We start from the raw sequence: 22,981 nt of genomic DNA, 5'->3' as shown, positions 1-22,981 counted from the left end.
GGGCTGGGGAAGACCCGGCTGTCATGGTGCACGTTGGCACCAATGACAAAGTCAGAGGAAGATGGAATGTCCTAAAGAACAATTTTAGGGACTTAGGCACTAAATTGAGGAAAAGGACCTTCAAGGTAGTATTCTCAGAAATACCACCATTACCTCGAGCCACACCAGAAAGGCAGGGGGTGATTAGGGAAGCAAACAAGTGGCCGAGTAACAAGTCCTATTTGCAACCTCGGAACACCCGATAAGACAGTATGCGACCGGTCTAAACTATGTGGCATGTTCACCAATGCTAGGAGCCTGGCAGACAAGATAGGTGAACTAGAGATACTGTTGTACGAGGAGGATTTAGATTTTGTGGGAATTTCAGAGACTTGGTTCAACAACTCTCATGATTGGCTGACAACCATTCAAGGGTTTTCCCTTTATTGCACAGAGAGGGTAGAAAAGGGGGAGGGGTGTGCCTGTATATCAAGAATAATGTACAAGTGAATGTGAGAGATGACATCACTAAGGGAGCTAGGGAGGTGGTGGAATCCTTATAGGTAGAGCTCCAAAGGGATGAAACTATGGGGTAAGTAATACTGGGAGTATGCTATAGGTCCCCTAACCTGAGGAAGGAGGAGGAGACGGCCCTTCTATCACAATTTGGATTAGAGGCAAGGATGGGAAGTGTCATCATAATGGGGATTTTAATTATCCAACATAGACTGGGTGGAAGTAATCGCACATTCGTCTAAGGCTCACCAGTTCCTAAATGTCTTGTGGAACAATTTCATGGATCAGATGGTAGATGCACCAACTAGAAACAAAGGGTTACTAGACCTACTGATTACCAACAATACAAACCTGATCACAGATGTGGAAATACGGGGCAATTTAGGAAACAGTGATCCCAGGTCAATTAGCTTCAGTATAAATGACACAAATAGGAAACATAAGGGGAATACAATGACATTGAATTTCAAAAGAGCCAACTTCCCTAAACTACGTACCTTGCTAGAAGGCATAAATTTGGATAAAATCTTAGGAACAAAGAACACAGGGGAGAGATGGGTTTGCTTTAAGAGCATATTAAATAAGGGCATTAGCCAATGCACCCCATTGGGAGATAAATTTAAAAGAGTGAACAAAAGTCCTGGGTGGTTTTATCTCCAATGTAAAAATGCGTATAAAAGCAAAGGAGAAGGCCTTCAAAAAATACAAGGCTGAGATATCATCAGAATTTAAACTTTACAAAGAATGCAACAAGAAGTGTAAGGATGCAATTAGAGCAGCTAAGATAGAAGATAAAAGACACATAGCGAAGGAGAGAAGAAAAATCCCAAGAAATTCTTTAGGTATATAAACAGTAAAAGACGCAGGACAGACCACATCGGCCCCATAAAGAATAAGGAAGGGAATCTGGTTACAAAGGATTGTGAGATGGCAAAGGTATTGAATTTATTCTTCTCCTTACTCTTCATGAGGGAATCGGAGGGGCTTCAGTAACAAAAACTGCAGTGTTAATCCTCATGACAAGTCACAGGAAGCACCCTCATGGTTAACAGAGGACAGAATTAGAATTAGACTTGGAAAACATAACATTGATAAGTCACAGGGAACCAATGGCTTGCACCCAAGGGATCTTGGAGAACCCAGTCAAGTAATTGCTAGACCATTGTTCCTAATTTTTACTGCCTGGAACAGTACCAGCTGATTGGAGAAAAGGCAATGTATCAATATTTAAAAATGGGCCACAATACATCCCTGGGAATTACAGGCCAGTTAGCCTAACATCAATAGTACGCAAGGTCTTGGAGGGGATGATAAGGGACTATATACAAAAATATAGTACTGAAAACTGTATCATTAGCAGTAATCAGCATGGATTCATGAAGAATTGTTCTGGCCAAACCAATCTATTGAATGTCTAGGAGGAGGTGAGCTGCCATCTAGATAAAGGGAGGCTCGCAGACGGTGTATCTGGATTTTGCAAAAGCATTTGATACAGTTCCCCATAAACATTTACTGTACAAAGTAAGGTCCATTGGAATAAACCATAGGGTGAGTACATGGATTGAAAACTGGCTACAAGGGTGCGTTCAGAGGGTAGTGATAAATGGGGAGTACTTGGAATGGTCAGGGATGGAAAGTGGGGTCCCCCAGGGTTCTGTCCTGGGTCCAGTCCTATTTAATTGGTTCATAAACGACCTAGAGGATGGGGTAAACAGTTCAACCTCTGTATTTGCAGCCAATACTAAGCTAAGCAGGGCAATAACTTCTCCGCAGGATGCGGAAACCTTGCAAGTAGATCTGAACAAATTAATGGGGTAAACAACTACATGACAAATGAGGTTTAACCACTAGGCATCCCCGCTATAGCCAAAAGACGGCTACAGTGCGTTGCTCAATTGCCGGGAGGGCATCCCTGGACGCCGTCCTGTTTACATCTTCCATGCGCCACCACGGGCACGCATCGGGGGAAATCTGTGTTTTGGTGGTGTCCCTTGGACACCGCCAATCACAGATCATGATAAATGGGCAATCACAGTGGCCATTTAGCACTCAATCGGAGTGTCCAAAGAGAGATGATCTCATAAGTAAACATGAGATCATCTCTCATTGCCGGCTCTCCCTCCTCACACAGAGACCGCCTGTGAGGAGGGAAAGCTTCCATGCTGTAGCGCAAGTGAAAAAAATCATAAATTACAGTGCCACACTAACACAACACAGAGCACACAGTACCTATGAGTGCCATCTGTCCCCAGTGCCATCTGTTATCAGTGTCATCAGTGCCAGGTATCGGTGCAATCTGTCATTAGTGCCATCTGTCATCAGTGCCATGTATTAGTGGCAATTTTATGAAGAAAAATCAATTTACAAAATGTCATCACAGAAACAAAGAAAAAATAGGATTTTTTGTACTCACCATAAAATCCTTTTCTCTGTAATGCCGCGTACACACGATCAGACTATCCGGTGGACTTAGTCTGGCGGACAAACCGCCGGACTTTCCGAACGAGCGGACCTGCCCACACAACTGGACTTTTCCGGTGGACTAGGTCTGCCGGAATATGGCGGGAGTCTGCCATATTTTTGAAATGAACGGACTTGCCCACACACGGAGGAAAGTCTGTTCATTTTGAACGCGGCTCCAGGTAGCTGGGACTTCGACGGCAACATTGACACATCGCTGGCCCCGTCACGTGGTATGGACTTAAAGGGGAAGCCCTAAGCCGAAAAAACAGCGTGCCCCCCCCCCCCCCCCCCCCCCCAAGTCCATATTAGACCCTTATCCGAGCATGCAGTCGGCCGGTCAGGAAAGGAGGTGGGGACGAGCGAGCCCCCCCCCCCCCCCCTCCTGAGCTGTACCAGGCCACGTGCCCTCAACATGTTGATGAGGACAAGGGCCTCTTCCTGACAGCCCTGGCCTGGCAAGAAGAACCGAAGAGGGAGACAAGACCTCCCTCTGAAGGGGACAAGACCCCCGAAGTCGAAAGAAGACCCCCGGCGGCGATGAAGAAGAAAGCTGGGCTCCTCCGCTAGTAAAAGTGCTAGCAGAAGACAACAGAGGAGTCCGGCGGGAAGACCCCCCCCCCCCCCCCAAGACAGAAGAAGACCCTCGGAGCTGTGCAATAAATTATTTTGAAACCTTGTGTTGTGTTTTATTTAAAAAATTTTCACCAGGTGAATGGGTAGAGGTACATTGTACCCCAATACTCATTGACATAGGGTGGGGGGCCGGTATCTGGGGGCTCCTGGATTCCAATAAGTCCCCCCGGCAGACCCCGACAACCAACGGCCAGGGTTGTCGGGAAGAGGCCCTTGTCCTCATCAACAAGGGGACAAGGTGCTTTGGGGTCCCCAATGCACCCCCCATGTTGAGGGCACGTGGCCTGGTACGGCTTAAGGGGGGGCGATCGCTCGTCCCCATCCCCTTTCCTGACCGGACGGGCTGCGTGCTCGGATAAGGGTCTAATATGGACTTTGGGGGGGGCCCCCATGCCGTTTTTTTTTCGGTGTAGGGCTTCCCCTTTAAGTCCATACCACTTGACGGGGCCAGCGACGTGTCAATCTCGCCCATGGAGGCGGCGACATTGACCTCCTTCGCTAGTCCCGTCTACCTGGAGCCACGTTCAAAATGAACAGACTTTTCTTCGTGTGCGGGAAAGTCCGTTCATTTCAAAAGTCCGGCGGACTAGCGCACAGGCGGCCGGATTGACAATTTTTCAGTCAAAACTACTTTCCAAGTCCGCCGGACTTTTGGGGAAAAAAAAAAGTCCCCTGGAGCCCACACACGGGCGGATTTTCCGGCGGACCAGAATCCGTATAGATATTCTGATCGTGTGTACGCAGTATAATTCACCCACGATACAGCTCCTCTCATAACCATTGGGTTGTTCTGCCCTATTACTAGGAGATACTAGGCATTAGTTGTAATACAACACTCAGAACTCTTAACAACCCTCCACCCTGCCATGCAGTCATCAGTACATCATTAAGCAGTATAATGTAAAGAGAAAAAGGAGGGGGCGGGTGCTGTGTCGGTCAGTGAATTACAGAGAAAAGGATTTTACGGTGAGCACAAAAAATCCTATTTTCTCTTAAATTCACCAACCAACACAGCTCCTCTCATAACCATTGGGACGTACCCAAGCAGTGCCAAACGAGGGGTGGGAAACAGCATAAAAACGTCATCCACCAAGGCAAGTGGGAACTAGTGAATCTTTACCCCCAAAAAACAGTGCGTGGAAAAATCCATCACAAAACCAGGGTACCCTCAACAGGAGTGACTACCCAAAAGCGCACACAAAAAAATTGCAGACTGTAATGCAACAGCTCATTAACTTAACTGTACTGTGTTTTTATCAAAAAACCAGGAAAAAAAAAAAGGGGGAAATATATTGGATATTCAATTGCAACTATACGGCCGCCTACAAAACTTTTCGGCCAAAAACAGGCAGACGATGCATGGACGTCTACATTGTAGAACATGGTAAACGTGTAAATGGATGACCAAGTTGCCACCTTACACACTGGAACGACTGACGCTTGGTGTCGGAAGGCCCAAGACGTTCCGATTGCCCTAGTGGAATGGGCCATGACAGAAAAGAGGGGCACCTGTCCCTTCAAGGCGTAAGCCTGGACCACAATCTGGAAATGGTGGGTGACGAGACCGCCAATCCTCTTTTTGAACCAGCTACTTAAACGAATAGAGGGTCTGACTTTTGGAAGGGAGCCGTTGCAGACAGATATACCCTTAGAGCCTGGACCACGTCCAGGGAATGGAGGGCCACCTCCTTAGGATGTGTCAGTTTAGGACACAGAGATGGCAACACAATGTCTTCATTGGTGTGAAAGGCCGAAACCACCCTCGGTAGAAAAGAAGGTTGCGGTCGCAACACCACCTTATCCTTGGAGATAAGATAAGGCGACTTGCAAGACTAGGCCGCCAGTTCCGAAACCCTCCTGCCCGATGTAATGGCTAGGAAGACCACTTTCTGAGAAAGTCAACAAGGGAATTTCCCTGATGTTCTCAAACAGCGGTCTCTGAAGTGCCAATAACACAAGGTTGAGATCCCACGAGGGCAAGGGTAGACGCACCGGAGGGACTACATGCCGGACCCCTTGTACAAAAGTGCTCACTAGAAAGTGAGACACCATGGGTCGTTGGAAAAAGACAGCCAAGGCCGATATCTGTCCCTTGATGGTGCTTAAAATCAGTTTCTGGTCTACTCCTCACTGTAGGAACAGCAAGATCCTGGAAATGGAATAGGTGCGCGGACACCACCCCATCTCCGCACACATGGAGATATAAGCCTTTCAAGTACGATGGTATGTCTTCCTAGAAGAAGATTTCCGTGCAATCAACATAGTTCAAATCACAGAGTCAGACAGGCCTCGGTTCCTTAGCACCTGGCTCTCAACAGCCATGCCATTAAAACCAGCGATAGTAAAGCAGGATGGAGAATCGGACCTTGAGACAGAAGGTCTTCTCACATTGGTAGCCGCCAGGGAGCATCCGCAACCAGGCATACGTCGAGGCCAATCAGGGGCACTCAGCATCACTGGAATGCACTCTGCCTCCACTCTGCGAAGCAGACGTGGTAACAGTTTTGGCGGAGGAAAGGCATAGATCAGTTGGTATCGAGCCCATAGAGCCACCAACGCGTCTGACGTGTCCGCCCAAGGATCTCTTGTCCTGGATACGAACCTCGGCACCTTCCGATTGAGTCGGGAGGCCAGGAGATCCACGTCTGATGTGCCCCACCGCAGGCACAGAAGTCTGAACACCTCCAGATGAAACGGCCATTCCCCTGGGTCCAGCATCTGGAGACTTAGATAGTCCGCTTGCCAGTTTTCTACTCCCGGGATGTAAATGGGCGACATGTACGGTACATGTCGCTATGCCCACCAAAGGATGTGAGCAACCTCCCGTGCTGCAGCCGAGCTTCTTGTTCCTCCTTGATGGTTGACACATGTCACAGCCGTGGCGTTGTCTGACTGGATCCTGATCGGACGCCCTCGAAGTCTCATCGACCATGTGGAGAGGCATAGCCTGATCACTCAGAGCTCGAGCACGTTGATCAGCAACTTGGATTCCTCCCCCGACCAGAGGCCCTGGGTCAACTGTACTCCCAGTACTCCACCCCAGCCAGTCAGGCTGGTGTTCGTTGTGATCACTGTCCAATGTAGAGGTGGGAACGACTTCCCGGACCGAAATGTCGGGGATCTCAGCCATCAGAGCAGGGAGTCCCTGACTGACTGGCTCACCCGAATCTGCCGATCCAGGGATTATGGAGATTTGTCCAATTTTGTCAGATTGGAGTAGAACCCCTGAAACCTATATGATTCCGCAACAGGCACTATCACCCCGCGGCTTAGCAGGTCCTTTACTGCCCCCATCAGGGCCTCCCGGCGAGCCGGGAGTAAGGGTATGCTGGAGGAGAAGAATCTGTATGGTGTCCAAGAGAGAAACTCAATGTTGTAGCCGGATGAAATCAGTTCGCAGACCCATAGGTTAGACAGCCGAGAGGTCCACCGGGCTGCAAACTCCCGAAGGCGATCCCCCACCCGAGTGACGGATGGGGACAAACCTTAATGCGGAAGCATTTTTGCTCGCTGGCTCGTTAGGCTTGCAAGTCCAGGGACGCTTCTGTCCCTCGGTAGTCGCCCTGTCGGACTAGCGAACGAAAAAGTCTCTTGAGCGGAAAATGAGGGTCCTTGCCTGTGGCATGGCTCCTTACTCTTCCTGGCATGTGGGAGCAAGGTGCTCTTCCCACCTGTGACATTCTTAATAATGTTATCCAACGAGGCTCCGAATATCTGTTCACCAAGGAAGGGTAGATCCATCAAGGCTTTTTTGGATGCCTGGTCCCCAGACCAGCATTTTAGCCAAATCAGGCGCCGCAGCACCACTGCTGACACTGAAGCCCTGGAGAGCAAAGGAAGCATATCCAGGGCTGCGTCACAAACATACTTAAGGCCGTGCACCAACTGGTCTGCTAGTTCCACGCAGACAGGAGTAGCCTGCTGCTTCTCCAATTCACGGTGCAAAAGTTATGCCCATTCAGTAAGTGTCTGCGACACTAGTGCTGTGGCCAGTACTGGTCGTATGGCTAACCCCACAATCGTAAAACAAGGAACGGGCTACTGCCTCGGCCTTCCCGTAGGTAGGGTCCTTAAATGCAGGAGTCCCCTCTACCGGGATCGTGGTTACTTTGTTTAACCTGGATACTGGGGGGACCGCGACCGGAGGAGGAGACCATTTTTTAAGAAGGCTCACCGCCATTCTTTTAGGGACCAAGAAGGTCTGTTGCGGGCTTTCCAGCTCCTTGTATATGAACTTATCTAAATAAGTCAGATACGGAAACACCTTAGGTGTACGGGCTGGCTTACGGGACCCAAAAGGGGCCGCTACTTCAGCAGAGGATCCTGCTGTATCCTGAATTTTCAGGGTATCACGCACAGCTGTGATAAGTGCTCCAACTAGTGATTTGTCTTGCGCAGACCCGGACCGGGAATCATCATCACTGTCCGATCGGTCCTGGTCAGCGTCATCTGATCTATGAGAGCAGGGGCTACCAGTCACCGCGGGGCCAAGTCAAAGTCAGAACTTCTCCTGGAGGATGGGGGCTGGGAAGCGGGGGGCAGGGGCTGTTTAACACCTTTGCGCCCACACACCATCTCCACCCTGGCAATGAACGTTTCAAAGACCGCCGACAAAGCGTCCAAAGGCACTGCACTGTTTGAAGATGAGCCGGTTGCAATTGCAGGAAATTCTGGGGAAGAAACACCAGATTCTGAAGCCATGCTCAACCACCCTGTCTGTCACCCTTGGGGACTTAGGACAGGTGCACCGTCCCAACCTCCTTGCTGCTGCAGACTGAGAGGCCCCCATCGCAGGACTCGGCCAAGTGCTGCACCATTCTGTTGTCCAGTGTCAGCTCCCAGGTGTCCAGAGCAAAAAAAGAAATGCGCTGTCCTGAGCTACAGGGACCAGCGCCGAGAATAAAAACCGCGCGGAGCTACAACAAAATGGCCGCCAAACTTCAGAAAAATGGTCCCCGACCATGCTTTCCACAGAGACTCACAAAAAATGTACGACAAGTAACTGTACACAGCGAATGAACAGAGATTATGGTGGCAGCACATGCAGACCCCCAGACACCAGGGGAGAGACCAGAAAACCCAGGGACACAGACAACCAGCACAGCCCCCATCTAGGATCAGAGCCCCCTGGAGGACCCCTGGCTACAGGTACACACACCGTTTAGCAGCCCAGCCATGCAGCATCCCCCACGGGGGGGGGGGTTGGGGTAAGGGGTAGGAAAATAGGGACAGCGAGAGAAGAGAGGGACCCCCTAATCAACCTCCCAGGGAATGCCCAGCTGCTCAATCCCGCCGAGGCAGGAAGAGCTGTACTTACCATCCAGACGAGCTGGGGACATCCCATCACAGACCCACTCCCAAGCAGTACGGGGTGGCTGCTGGCCACGGCACACTGTGACAAAGACATCGGTAGTGCGATCATATGTGTGCCCTGGAGCTTTGCGCTCACCGGCCGCCCTTGGAGCCTGAGGGGCATGTCATAGCAGACCCAGCGTGTAGCTAGGGTCTGCACCCGCTCAATGGCCAGGCTGGAGAGACTACAAATGGGCAGCTGTTGATAGCAGATCACAGGATATTAAAATCTTGCGCAAAAGGCAAAAAATCCATAAAAATTCCCAGGGCCGATGGTCCTGCAGGGAGCCTACTTGTGCATAAAGGGGATTTTTTTTTTTTAAACCGGCATGGGTTCCCCCTTCATGAGCATACCGGGCCCTTCAGTCTGGTATGGGTTTTAAGGGAAATCCCAACGCCGAAAAAACCCTTATCCCAGCACCAGCCTGGCCGATCAGAAAAGGAGGTGGGGACGAGCGAGCGACCCCCCACCAGGCCGCATGTCCCCCCCCAAAGCACCTTTCCTCCATGTTGATGAGGACAAGGGCCCCTTCCCAACAACCTAGGCCGTTGGTTGTCGGGGTCTGCTGGCGGGGGGCTTATCGGAATCTGGGAGCCCTCTTTAATAAGGGGGCCCCCAGATCTCAGCCCCCCACACTTTGTGAAGGAGTATGGGGTACATCGTGCCCCTACCCATTCACCTGGGGAAAAAAAAAAAAAAAAAAACACTAGACAGGTTTTTAAAGTAATTTATTAGGCAGCTCTGGTGGTCTTCTTCCAACTTCAGGAGTCTCTTCCGACTTATCCGCTCTATTCTCTCGCTCTCCGGTGCCTTCTGCTGGGCTCCTCCACTATCTTCTTTCAGCTCTTTTACTAGCATTGGTCCGGCCTTCTGCGTCTTCTTCCGATGTTGACACAACGCTCTCTCCCGCAGTAATGCTGTGTGAGCGCTGCGCAACAATTCATATAGGCGTGGGGCGTGGTCATCAGGTGATGTCATCCGTGGCACCGCCCTCTAGGACGTCACAGCCCGAGGCATGATGGGACTCTGACATCATAAGGTGGCGGGGTCACTGGGTGACATCACCCCAAGCCTATATAAATCGTTGCGCACAGCACACACAGCATTACAGTGTGAGAGTGCATCGTGTCAACAACGGAAGAAGAGAAGAGGGAAGAAGATGACACAAAAAAGACCAGGCCAACGCCAGTAAACGAGCTGGAAGAAGATAGCGGAGGAGCCCGGCAGAAGGCACCGGAGAGCGAGAGAAGAATCGGAGAGCGAAAGAAGACACCGGAGAGCGTGAGAAGAGAGCGGAGAAGTCAGAAGAGACCCCCGAAGTCGGAAGAAGACCCTGGAGCTGCCTAATAAATTACTTTAAAAACCTGTCTAGTGTGTTTTTTTTATTGACACTCCCCCCCAGGTGAATTGTTAGGGGTATGATGTACCCCATACTCATTCACATAAAGTGGGGGGCCGGGATCTGGGGGCCCCTTATTAAAGGGGGCTCCCAGATTCTGATAAGCCCCCCACCCGCAGACCCCGACAACCAACAGCCAGGGAAGGTGCACCCACCCCCCATGTTGAGGGCACGTGGCCTGGTACGGCTCAGGAGCTGGTGCTTGGATAAGGGTCTGGTATGGATTTGGGGGGGGGGGGGGGCCATGACGTTTTTCGGCGTGGGGATTCCCCTAAAAATCCATACCCGACCGAAGGGCCCGGTATGAACAATTTTTTTAATTGCCGTGGAGGTCAAAGTCGCATCCCTGCTGCTCACTGAAGTCGTACTTCAAGTCGTGGGGCAAAGTCGGATCCACAGTCATATGACTATCTTGTCAAAATAGCGGCTGCGAAATCACGGCAAAATCGCGCGACTTTGGAGTAGCACAAGTGTGAAAAGGGGCCTAAGTATATATACATATATATAAAAAAAAAAAAAAAAAGACAGAGATGGTATCCTTAAATTTAAGAGTTATATTGGCAGATTAGGAGTCTTCCTGTACTAACTCCTTTAATAAAGATAAGGTACAAACTTCCTCATGCTCAGCTGACTGTACAGAAGCAACTAGAACTCCAGGGAATTAGAATTGTATTCTGAAGGAGAAGGCATGGAAGCAAGCTTGTGGACCCTTCTACTGAGTCCGCTATCATGGCTGCAATTTTTCCCATAAACTCAGATTTAGTTGCGAACAGTTCCTTCCCAGATAAAACCAAAGGAAGGAGTTACCCCTGAAGGGGTTAAAGGAGACTGAATAGTACTGCGGCTCAGGCTGATGTCAGTATTCTTAGGACACTAACAAAAAAACTGGGGCATGGTATGAATAGGGGGTTATACTGGGTTGTTTGCCAGTGTCCAATTGCTTGAAGGCAGCTGCATACACCAATGTTCCTGAAGATTTCATCCTTTGCCTCTAAATGTAAAAGTAAGAAAAGCGATCGACATTCTAAAAAAAAAAAAAAAAAAAAAAAAAAAAAGCATTATACCAGTTTTCTTACCTTGTGTAATAACGCCATAGATGTATCCTTAATCAAAGTTTTTGTTTTCTCTCCAATTATTGAAATAAATGTTTTGGTTTCTGCCATTAACTTTTCATCGTGCAACTAGAACAGAAAATAAATGATTATGAATATGAAGCACCAGTGTCTTCAGTCGCTGCTTAGTAGGTGATGCGTGTGGGAACTTATCTGTATAGGGGTTGGACTGAAGTTCAAGCACTGAAACACAATGGTTCTAATAAAGCATAAGTTCAGAAGCAAATCTTTATTAAAGCGGAGGTCCACCCTAAAGTGGACCTTCCGCTCATCGGAACCCTCCCCCCCTCTGGTGCCACAATCGGCACCTTTCAGGGGGGAGGGGGGTGCAGTTACCTGGATAATCCAGGTAACTGCACCCACTTCCGGGATAGCTCTCTGCGGAAAGGGGCGTAACTTATGCCCCTTTCCGCAAGTGCCCGCCCCTTCCCGCAAGTGCCCCGCTGCCTGCTGGGAAACACACAGATCCCAGAGGCAGCGGGGACCGTCCTCATTGCGCAGCGCGGCTCGCGCATGCGCAGTAGGGAACCGGGAAATGAAGCCGAAAGGCTCCATTTCCTGATTCCCATACCCAAGATGGCGGCGGCAGCACTCGAGTGTCGATCTAGAGATCGGCTTCGGGTGCCGACATCGCGGGCGCGCTGGACAAGTAAGTGTCACCATTTTAAAAGTCAGCAGCTGCAGTATTTGTAGCTGCTGGCTTTTAAAAAAAAAAAAAAAAAAAAAAAAAAAAAACGCGGAGTCCCGGTGGACTCCCGCTTTAATGTGCACGTTTTGTTGATTTTCTCAGAAGAACGAACTTCAACGAGTGAACAAAGTAGCTACATTACTATGTTAGCAAGGCCTCAGAACAGATTGAGAGACCTCAGCATAATGGCATACAAGGTTACATTTAGGGTTGCAACTAATGATTATTTTCATAATCAATTAGTTGATTGATTGTTTCGATTAGTCAGAAAAAAAAACCAAAAAAAAAAACCTGAGTTTGGTATAAAATTTTATTACGTGAAGTTTAAAAAAACATAAAAATTTGTTCTTGATTATTTATATTAAGTGGTAAATATAAATAAGCTATACAATTAAAATATCTAAACCACTCTGAGAATTTAAAGAGATGTATATACTATTTGGTTGAATCTGGTGCAGACCAGACTCCGAGATAAAAAAAAAAGTTATTTCAAGAAAAAGGCAAAAAAAAAAAAAAAAAAAAAAAAAAAGACCTTAACCACTTCAGCCCCAGAAGGTTTTACCCCCTTAATGGCCAGAGAACTTTTTGCAATTTGGCACTGCGCTGCTTTAAATGGGTCATGCAATGATGTACCCAAACTAAATGTGCGTCTTTTTTCTCCCACAAATAGAACTTTCTTTTGGTGGTAATAGATCATCTCAGTGATTTTTTAATTTTTGTGATAAAAAAAAAATCCAATAAACTCAATTTTTTCATATATTTAGGCCAAAAAGTATTCAGTCACGTGTCAAAAATGTCAATAAATGTATATTTATTGGTTTGCTCAAAATTTATAGCGTCTACAAACTAGGGTACATTTACTGGAATTTGCGCAGCTTTTAGTTTACGATTGCCTATCTCAGTTTTTGAGGTAATAACATGGCAGGGCAGTAAAAAAAAAAAAATAATCTCCACATTACCCCTTTTTGGAAAGTAGACACCCCAAAGAGTTTGGGGAGAGGCATGTTGAGCCCATTAAATATATATATTTTTTTGCCATAAGTGATTGAAAAAGGACAAAAAAAGTATTTTTGTACACAAAATTGTCACTTAAATGATATATTGCTCAAACATGCCATGGGTGTATGTGAATTTACACCCCAAAATAAATTCTCCTTTCCTACATGCAAGACTTTTTGGGAGCCTAGCCACGTACATGGCAGCCAAAAACCAATCGCCGCCTTCAGGCTTTCCAAAGGCGTAAATTGTTGATTTCACTCCTCGCTACCTATCACAGTTTCGGAGGCCATGAAATGCCAAGATAGCACAACCCCCCTCCCAATGACCCCTCTTCAGAAAGTAGAGATCCCAAAATATTTGAGAGGCATGTTGAGTGTTTTGCAGATCTCGCTTTTTGTCACAAACTTTTGAAAATTGATAAGAGAAAAAAAAAAATGTTTTTCTTTCTTAATTTTCCAAAACAAATGAGAGCTGCAAAATACTCACCAGAACGCTCAGCAAATACTTTGGGGTGTCTATAACAATAAAACGACAACTATTTTTGCCTTTATTTTATTTTTTTCCCCCTTTTTTTGCACTTTTAATATACGAGATCGACACGACACAACATCTTCATTGGGGTGCTCTTTGGGTAGGGGTATCAGGCAGGACATCTGTAAAATGCCTCTCATGCAGGCGGTTGTGATGATCTCTTCCTGGAATTTTAGGAATGATCCACTTCTTCCTGACACTTTGTATAGTACAGAAGCATTCAACAGAGCAAATTGGAATAGGTATGCCGACACTTTTGTACCAGCGCCTGGCCTTATGGGCAATTAAGTACAGCCCCATCTGGTCGATGAAGTCTACCCCTCCCATTTTATGGTTGTACTCAGGGACACAGAGGGGCTTCTCAACACCAGTTGCCATTATAGTTTGGACTGCCATGTCTGCGTGAATGGAAGACAGAACAAAAATATTTTGCTTGTCCTTCCACCTCACTGCAAGCAATTTATTGTACCTCAAGCAGGCTCTCTTCCCCTTTCTAAGTTGGTTGGGGAAGCCCTGGCAATTCTATTACATGGTGCCACATGTGCCAATGCCTAATTGAAAGAGGTGTCTAAAAGGGTCCACGCTTGTATAAAAATTGTCCACGTATAAATGGCACCCCTTTCGGAATAAGGGTGACACCAAGTCCCAAACAATTTTGCCGCTGCTCCCTATGTAGTCTGGGCAGTCAGGGGGCTCCACGCTGCTATCTTTCCCCTCGTAAACCCGGAAACTATTTTTGGAGTCGATCATATTCAGGGTCCCCCTGAAGACAACAGAGTTTATTGTCGTGGAAGTGCATGAACCGCAAGATTTGCATGCATCTAGTCCTGGCCATGGCAGCAGAGAACAGGGGCATATGATGAATTGGGTCAGTGGACCAAAATGACCGCACCTCTCTCTTTTTAGTAATGCTCATGAGGCTGGATAGGCCCAGAAAGGTGTTAAATTCGGGAACCCTTAAAGGGTCACTGGCCTGGGTGGCCAGTGAATGGGCACTGCGAAAGTGGTGGACTGCCGATCAGGATTTGCAAGTGCATCAGGAAGGACACTTTGGGCTTTACAGGCCTGTGTTTGAACTCTTGGTGGCTGTGGGACACTACTTGTGCTAGCCACCGCACCAGCTTGAACTGCACTTATGGCACTCGCCAAATCACCAAGTGTTACTGCAGTGCTGGTTTCTCTACAACCAGGATGTACTAGTCCACTGGCGCTTGCCAGTTCACCAGAGGGTTGAGCGGCACTAGTACTGGCACTCTGCTGCATATGAGAACCATGTGATTGTTGCACCTCAGCAACAGAAGAACGAGGTTGGGCACATCTGACCTTAGCAGGGACCACCACCCAGTAGTCAGAGCCATCTGTCAGGGTGCTCTCTACAGGTTTGAATATTGAGCCTGAATCGGATTCTGACAGTGAAGCTTTCCCTGTGCTTGCATTTGTCATTCTCAGTACCCTGTAGGCATCTTCACTAGTGTACCTTAATATTTTGGCCACTAAATTTACAGGTACCTAGTGTGACTCACAGGTTAAAGCAGGAGTCCACCGGGACTCTGCGTTTTTTTTTTTTTTTAAAAGCCAGCAGCTACAAATACTGCAGCTGCTGACTTTTAAAATAGTGACACTTACCTGTCCAGCGCGCCCGCGATGTCGGCACCCGAAGCCGATCTCTAGGTCGTCTGTCGGGTCCTGCCGCCGCCATCTTGGGTATGGGAATCAGGAAATGGAGCCTTTCGGCTTCATTTCCCGGTTCCCTACTGCGCATGCGCGAATCGCGCTGCGCAATAAGGACGCTCCCCGCTGCCTCTGGGATCTGTGTGTTTCCCAGCAGGCAGCGGGGCACTTGCGGGAAGGGGCGGGCACTTGCGGAAAGGGGCGTAAGTTACGCCCCTTTCCGCAGAGAGCTATCCCGGAAGTGGGTGCAGTTACCTGGATTATCCAGGTAACTGCACCCCCCTCCCCCCTGAAAGGTGCCGATTGTGGCACCGGAGGGGGGGAGGGTTCCGATGAGCGGAAGGTCCACTTTAGGGTGGACCTCCGCTTTAAAGAGGACCTGGTTGTTGAGGACGGTTTTAACCACTACAAGATAAACTGCTAGTGCTAGCAGAGATAAGGTGTGGCTCTGCGGTTTTGTTTGCCCTGTATTGGAAGTGACAGTGATCCACTGGTCCTTCACTTTGGATGGGCTGGGCAGAGGGGCTAGCAAGTGTCCGGGTTGATCCTGCCAACGCTGCGTTTTTAGGAACACTATACTATTGGGGATGCTAGTATAGCTCTGATCAAATCAAAGAAATTGATCCATTCAGACACTATTTTAGTCATGGAGGTATATAGTGTGTGTGTGTGAAGTAGTGTTCTTAACAATCAAAGGGTTCAAATCTGACGGTGTCTGGGATTGACACTAACTGACATCACCTGTGACACTAAAGCAGTGATCAAAAAAAGATCTGTACACTATACAAATGACACTGACAGGGAGTGAAAGGCTTAACTGGGGGGTGATCAGGAGGTTAAAACTTTATTAGGGAATAGGTGGTGGGACCATGACACTATACAAGACTGATTCTGATGCTAACAAGCATCACCATGACACTGATACAGTGATCAGAAAAAAAATCTGTACACTATACTGACACTTGTCAGATTTTCAGACAAGACTGTAATATAATATTATGCATGACAAACTCCCTTGTCATAGACAGGTAGTTTGATACAAACTACCTGCGCCAGCTGTCACCAAGACATTTAGTAGGAGCAGCATGCTTTTGAAATCATCTGTCATGGTGGGGTTAATAAAACATAAACAAATAGCCCTTTATAGTACAAAAAGAGCAGATAACTACTATAAGTATATATATATATATATATATATATATATATATATATATATATATATAGACACACACAAACCCCTCCAACCAGAAGTAGGATACGCATAAATCTTTTACATTGAAGCAGTACTAAAGGCTGGGATTTTTTGCATGGATATATTTTTAAATATATAATATATATATATGCACAATACTGGTAAACTTTAAATTCAATTGTAACACCTTATATTACTTCTAGTCTATTACAATATCTCTAGTTTATCAGCCTGTAGCGTCTCTGGGTTCAGATGCTGATCTTTTCTGCACAGAGCCATCAAAGTGATTGTAAATGTTGGATTTTTTTTTTTTTAATCATAAACGTCATACTTGCCTGCTCTGTGCAATGGTTTTGCACAGAGCAGCGCCAATTCTCCTCCTCTGGGGACCCCCACCAGCAATTCTGGCTCCTCCTACCTTCAGAGTTCCCCAATAGAAAGCCGCTTACTATGGGGGTAGTCGTGCAGGCTCCATCCTTAGCCACATTGTGAGCTTCTGTTGATACACACGCAGTGCGGCAAGGTCCCCACCCCTTGCTCCCTTCTCACAGGTTTGATTTAAAGCAGCAGGACCCAATGGACCCTGCTGCTGCATCTAAGTCCTGTGAGGGAGAAAGGGAGCGGGCACAGCTCTGGATCAAGATCGGGATCAGGTAGTTATAGAGGGGGGCTGGGGGGAGCTGGTGTCAAAACGTTTTACATTAATGCAGAGAATGCATTAAGGTAAAAAAAACTTCTGCCTTTAGAATCACTTCCTTCTCCTGCCAAGGAATGCATGTCAAATTGAAATAGTGTATTGAGTTTTTAATCCTGGATGTACATGTATAAGCATTATTGAATAGGAATGGCACAGCACTGTTTTTCACATACTTTATATAGGGTTATACCAGTATACCATTCAATCAACTGAGGGAGTAGATGTTTTCCAGCGTCTTAAGCCCCATACACACTATCAGATTGTCTGCTGATTTTTTTTCCTTCAGTTTTACCAAAATCATGTAGTAGAAGGGCCTGCCTGATTGCATACAAATTGAAACTCCTAAGGTTTGACCTCATATTACATGGTTTTGGTAAATCTGAAGAAAAAAATCACTAGAAAATCTCATAGTGTGTATGGGGCTTTAGAATCACATTCATGGCAGCAAGTAGAAAGAAGGGTATTCTACCTAACCTTTTTCAATACTAAGGCCTCATGCACACTGGACGTTATGATAACATTATAATAGCGCCAGTAGCTTAGCAGTGAGTTTTTCAAAGTTCTTCTGCGTTTTTGCAATAGTTTTTTTTTTTCTTCAATGGGATCAAAAGAGTTAATAAAACGCTGGTGAGCCGCGTTTTTTGAGCGTTTATCAGCGTTTTTAGACGTTCGAGCATTCTTACAGCTGAAAAACTTTTACGTATCACAGCTAACAGGCTTAGTTAACTTTTGCTTTTTTCTTCAGTTTTAGGATTCTGCAAATATAGGATTGTTTGGCTTACTGTACACTTTATTTTGTATGCATTTAATGTAATGGCACAGCGTTGTTGATTGAATTGCAGTTTGTCCAATTAACTCTTTATTGTGGGGGAGTAAGCTTGGGGGTTAAAAACGTTTTACTGTTGTCTGTGCCTTCCTTAACCACTTGGCAACTGCTGTAGTCAAGCCAACGTACATCGCTGCTTACTGCCAGGCTTAGGGCACGTTTTGCTACATGTGATTGTACACAACGGGAGTCTGGACCCGTCAGAGGGACCTATTGGATAGTGTGAAATCACAGCCTAGAGCTCTGGTAAACAAAGGGTGATATGTGTCGGTTTGTCATCCTGCAAAGCAGGGATGAGAAACAGATCTGTAGTAAAAGCAGCACACTTTACACATAGTTAGGCACATGTTTAACCCTTGATTGCCCTGGATGTTAACCTCTTCCCAGCCAGTGTTATTAGTACGACGACAGTGTATAGTATTATCACTGATCACTATATTAATGTCACTGGTGATGCCAGTGGCAGTTAGTCAGTTCCCCCCAGCCTTTCAGGCAAACCAATCAATATATACTTATTGGGATTATTTTAAAAATTTGTATAAAACTAAAATGAAACAAAAACTTAGAAGAATACATTTTGGCTGAAATGTATGAAGACTTTTTTTTTTTTATTGGATATGTTTTATATCTGAAAAGTAAAAAATTTGTTTTGTTCCCCAGGATTTTTTCATAATTTCTGGTCTTTTTTGTTTACATAGCAAAAAAAAAAAAAACCCAGTGGAGATTGCCACCAAAACAAAGCTCTATTTGTGTAAAATAAATGATATAAATTGGGCTTGGGTACATTGTTGCATGACTGCGCAATTACCAGTTAAAGTAGTGCAGTGCCGAATAGCAAGAAGAATTTGCCTGGAGTTAAGCTTTTATTTAAGTGTATCACTAAACCTGCACACTGCATGCCTCAAATTTAAACATTTCTTCTAAAAGTATTTAAAGTGTTCTTGTTACCCAAAGCAATTCTTCTGATCCTTTTCTAAGACAGTTCTAAAAAAAAAAGTGCAGATTCCCTTATCAACACACTTGGTGTGGATGGTAGAACTCCCGCAGCGCTATTGTGTTCTTCTGCCGGCGGGGAGCTTTCTCTGCCAGCAGAATACAATAATCAGTGTTGCTGGCTATAAAACCCAGAAATTGCTGGGAAAAACAAATAAGTCTGGTTATACACAAGTCGATCGCTAGATCGACTGTGTACAACCAGGGCGCCCTTTAGCTGAACTGGCTAAATTTTGAGTGATGTATGGGGGGTCTAATACATTTCACGAAATGACTGTAGATGAATAATTGCTAGCCCTATATACAATTATAATATGTTGTCTTTTTAAATGACTACAAAGGACAAGGTCATACATTGGTTAACATGGAAAACACGCATTTCACCCAACTGTAATAAATTGATACTTTTAATGCATCAAGTGACCGTACCTTTGTACTTAAATGATCATCTATATAATTTGAAACGCTGTGCTGTAAACATGTACCAAATGCTCTTGTTATGAGCTGCAAGGTCAGTTCACATTGACTGCACTCTTGTAAATTCTCCAGTAATGCAACAATAGGAGTTTTAGCAGGACTCAGCAGGTTTTCTCCTGTAAGAAAAAAAAAAGGGAGGGAAGAGACTGGTCCTAAAATAACATTAACAGTAGTCTATTGTACCATTACTATTGTCTGTATATTAATGAACTTTATTTTAAGCAAAGTATGCGGTGCACAAATCCAACCATAGATATTCAAAATACTGTTACATGAACCCACACTAATAAGTAACTAAAGATAAAAATAAAAAACAATTAGCGGGTTTGTAGGATGATAAACAGTGTAGAGAAACTGGTCACTGTTTGGAAACCAACACTTCTAGAAATTATGCATTCCTGATTCCCCATTGTTGTCCCTCCCTACAACTCCTACATCACTACTGTGCCCTGTAGAGAAATAGTGGGGCAGGCAAGAGGTACCGTAATTGCAAGGGGGACCAGAAAATTGACACTGTCGGAAGTGTCTGTTTCTGAAGATTCTTCAGCCACAGGTAGCCCTTTACTGCCAAAGCAATTGGCAAAGTGGGCAGCAAGAATGGTTAGTATCCAGGTTCTTTACAGGTACAGCTTTATTTTAAATATTCGTTTTAAAGATGAATATATGAACAGTTAGTTTCCAAATTTTGGATATACACTGTAGGCTCTTAAACAGCCAGTTGAAGTGACTGATAGAAAATATTGGCGATGGCAACTGGCAGCATCTAGCATTTGAGAATCTAAGCCTGCATTTCAAGGCCTGCCCAACTGTCCTACTTATAACAAAGGGTTCTTACTCTAACTCCTGGAATTCGGTTTCATTTTATACTAGCAAATATGTTTTCTTCTATTTGGTGATCAGTGGGAAGAATGTCAGTTTACTCAGAGGAAGAAAGGGCTGAGCTTATTTTGCTTTGGTTCGATCTTTGAGGCTGAAGGCTGGAAATGTGCTATTAATACAAGTGCAATGGGTTGGAGGGTGGGGAAGGAATATAATGTATCCAATCCGTCAGAACAAGAAATGTAAAATACGTATTTTTTTTATGGCGGGAGGAATTCAAAGAAGGAAAGCTTTTTCATGTGTGACATGTAGTGACATAACTGAATTAATATGGTGCAGGTACCCAGGAAGCTGGCACTTATGCATAATAAGCTGTCTATTGGCCAGACTAGAAGGTGCCAGGTGACACATCAATGGGGTGAAAAATCCTTGAAGGGGTGGTGTCTCAATCTTAGCAGTTCTACAGAGAGGTTCTCAGTTACTGGACATGTGGGACACCAGAGCTAGATATGGGGGAGATAAGCCTGATGTCTCACCTGAGAGTTTGGAACCATGCACAGGTAATGCCAGTGACTACACGCGTTAGATAAAGGGAACAAACGCTGGCTACCAGGGCACAGTATGCCTTCATCACATGGTGCTTCAAAGTGCTTCTCACAGTGGTTAATAAAAGCCTATTACCCCATATGTGCCGAGTATACACTGAATCAAGTGCGGTCATTGTACCAGGGGCTTACTCCCAGAGACGTGCGGACACAGAATGAGGTTCATGCAGGACGCTTATTTCTGAAGAGTAAACGAAAGAGGAGGGATGTATTCAGCATTATATTGGGGGGAATGGGAGGTGGGATGGGTGTTGTTAATAGAGTGGACATAGTTATCCTGAGGACTAAACTCTCAGCCATAGCTTCAGACAGTAAGCGGGGCATTGTTACTCAGAGAGATTGGTGGCATCCTTAATAACATTTAACAAAATCACATAAATACCCAGTTTAACTGCTTGCTGCCCACCCACAGTCAAATGACGGCGGGCGGTGCAGCTCTTGTTCTGGGCCACCGTTGTTGCGTTTTTTTTTTTTACCAAAAATATATAGAATACGTATTGGCCTAAACTGAGGGAAAAAATACTTTTTATATATATTTTTGGGGGATATTTATTATAGCAAAAAATATTTTTTTTTTCAAAATTGACGCAATTTTTTTTTGTTTATAGCGCAAAAAATAAAAACTGCAGGGGTGATCAAATGTCACCAAAAGAACGCTCTATTTGTGGGAAAAAAAACTGGATGCCAATTTTGTTTGGGAGCCACGTCACACGACCATGCAATTGTCAGTTAAAGCGACGCAGTGCCGAATCGCAAAATGTGCTCTGGTCAGGAAGAGGGTAAATCCTTCCAGGGCTGAAGTGGTTAAGTAGAGTTGCCACCTCATCCCTTTAAACCGGAAAAACTTTTGAAACTACACAGGTTCTGAGGCTAATTAAATGCAGATGAGGCACAAAGTGAGTTTAATTACCACCCTAATCAGCCACAGAGCCTGTGTAATTAAAGTGGTTGTATAGTCAAATTTGGGACTTTTACCTACAGGAAAGCCTATAAGGCTTACCTGTAGGTAAAAAAAATATCTCCTAAACCTGTGCGGTTTAGGAGATATACCCCTTGCAATGCGCCGCTGACTGCAGCGGCGCATGCGCACAGGGGATTCTGGGCTGAAAGTCTGGCAGACGCCGAACCCTGCCGGAGAGAAATCTCCCACACGCATGCGCAGGAGTGACAATATCGCGGCTTCGGCCACTCACAGCGCCGGAGCCGCGATACCCTGAAGAAACGCAGAGGGAACATGTCAGCTCCCTCGGCGTGTATCAGGCCAGATGTCGGGGCCTCGTTCTAAGGTAAGTATTTCATAATGAGCTAGTATGCGGTGCATACTGGCTCATTATGCCTTTTCCTTTGCAGGTGAGAACAAAAAAAATTCAGCGGGTTTACAACCGCTTTAATATGTGTTCGGGTTTAAAGGGATGAGGTGGCAACCATAATTTTAATCCATTTCTTAGCAAAAGTCAGTGACATATCAGAACATGCAGGAGTCCAGAGCTATAAAAGGACAACACAGAATAAGGCTTCAAATGAGCTTTAATCAAACATGATGTGTACTGAGATTTAAATGTAACAGCTGATCTAGTAGGCTTGCTATGTACTTAACCGAGAACAGCAATGTGGAAGATTTACTAAAACTGGTATACACAGAATATGGTGCAAGTGTGCATAGTAACCAATCAGCTTCTAGGTTTTATTGGCAAAGCTTAAAGCGGTAGTAAACCTGCACATTTTTTTTTTTTTTTTTAAACTTGCAAAGCAAAAGGCATAATGAGCTAGTATGCCCCGCATACTATCTCATTATGAAATACTTACCTTAGAACGAGGCCCCGACATCTGGCCCGATCCACGCCGAGGGAGCTGACATGCTCCCTCGGCGTTTCTTCCGGGTATCGCGGCTCCGGCGCTGTGAGTGGCCGGAGCCACGATATCTTCACTCCCGCGCATGCGCGCAGGAGATTTCATTCCGGCCGCCGGCCACTGCCGGATTTTCAGGCCGAGAATCCCCTTGTGTGCATGCGCCGCTGCAGTCAGCGG

At 46.0% G+C, this 22,981-nt stretch overlaps 1 protein-coding gene across 3 annotated transcripts in view; it reads right to left on the bottom strand.

Annotated features, from left to right (window-relative positions):
- The window catches only part of KNTC1 (kinetochore associated 1), a 389,498-nt gene that overhangs the window by 161,430 nt on the left and 205,087 nt on the right, over positions 1-22,981 (bottom strand). For all 3 annotated transcript variants that reach the window (XM_077461857.1, XM_077461860.1, XM_077461858.1), the window contains exons 39-40: positions 19,482-19,645; positions 11,420-11,524 (exon numbers count right to left, since the gene is read on the bottom strand). In XM_077461857.1, coding sequence (XP_077317983.1) covers positions 11,420-11,524; positions 19,482-19,645 — 269 coding nt within the window. The remainder of the gene's footprint in view (positions 1-11,419; positions 11,525-19,481; positions 19,646-22,981) is intronic.

The sequence above is a fragment of the Lithobates pipiens genome, unplaced genomic scaffold (genome assembly GCF_037356315.1).
Source record: "Lithobates pipiens isolate NorthernLeopardFrog02 unplaced genomic scaffold, aLitPip1_a1.2 Scaffold_3, whole genome shotgun sequence".
NCBI lineage: Eukaryota > Metazoa > Chordata > Amphibia > Anura > Ranidae > Lithobates > Lithobates pipiens.
This window is presented reverse-complemented; position numbering and strand designations above follow the sequence as displayed.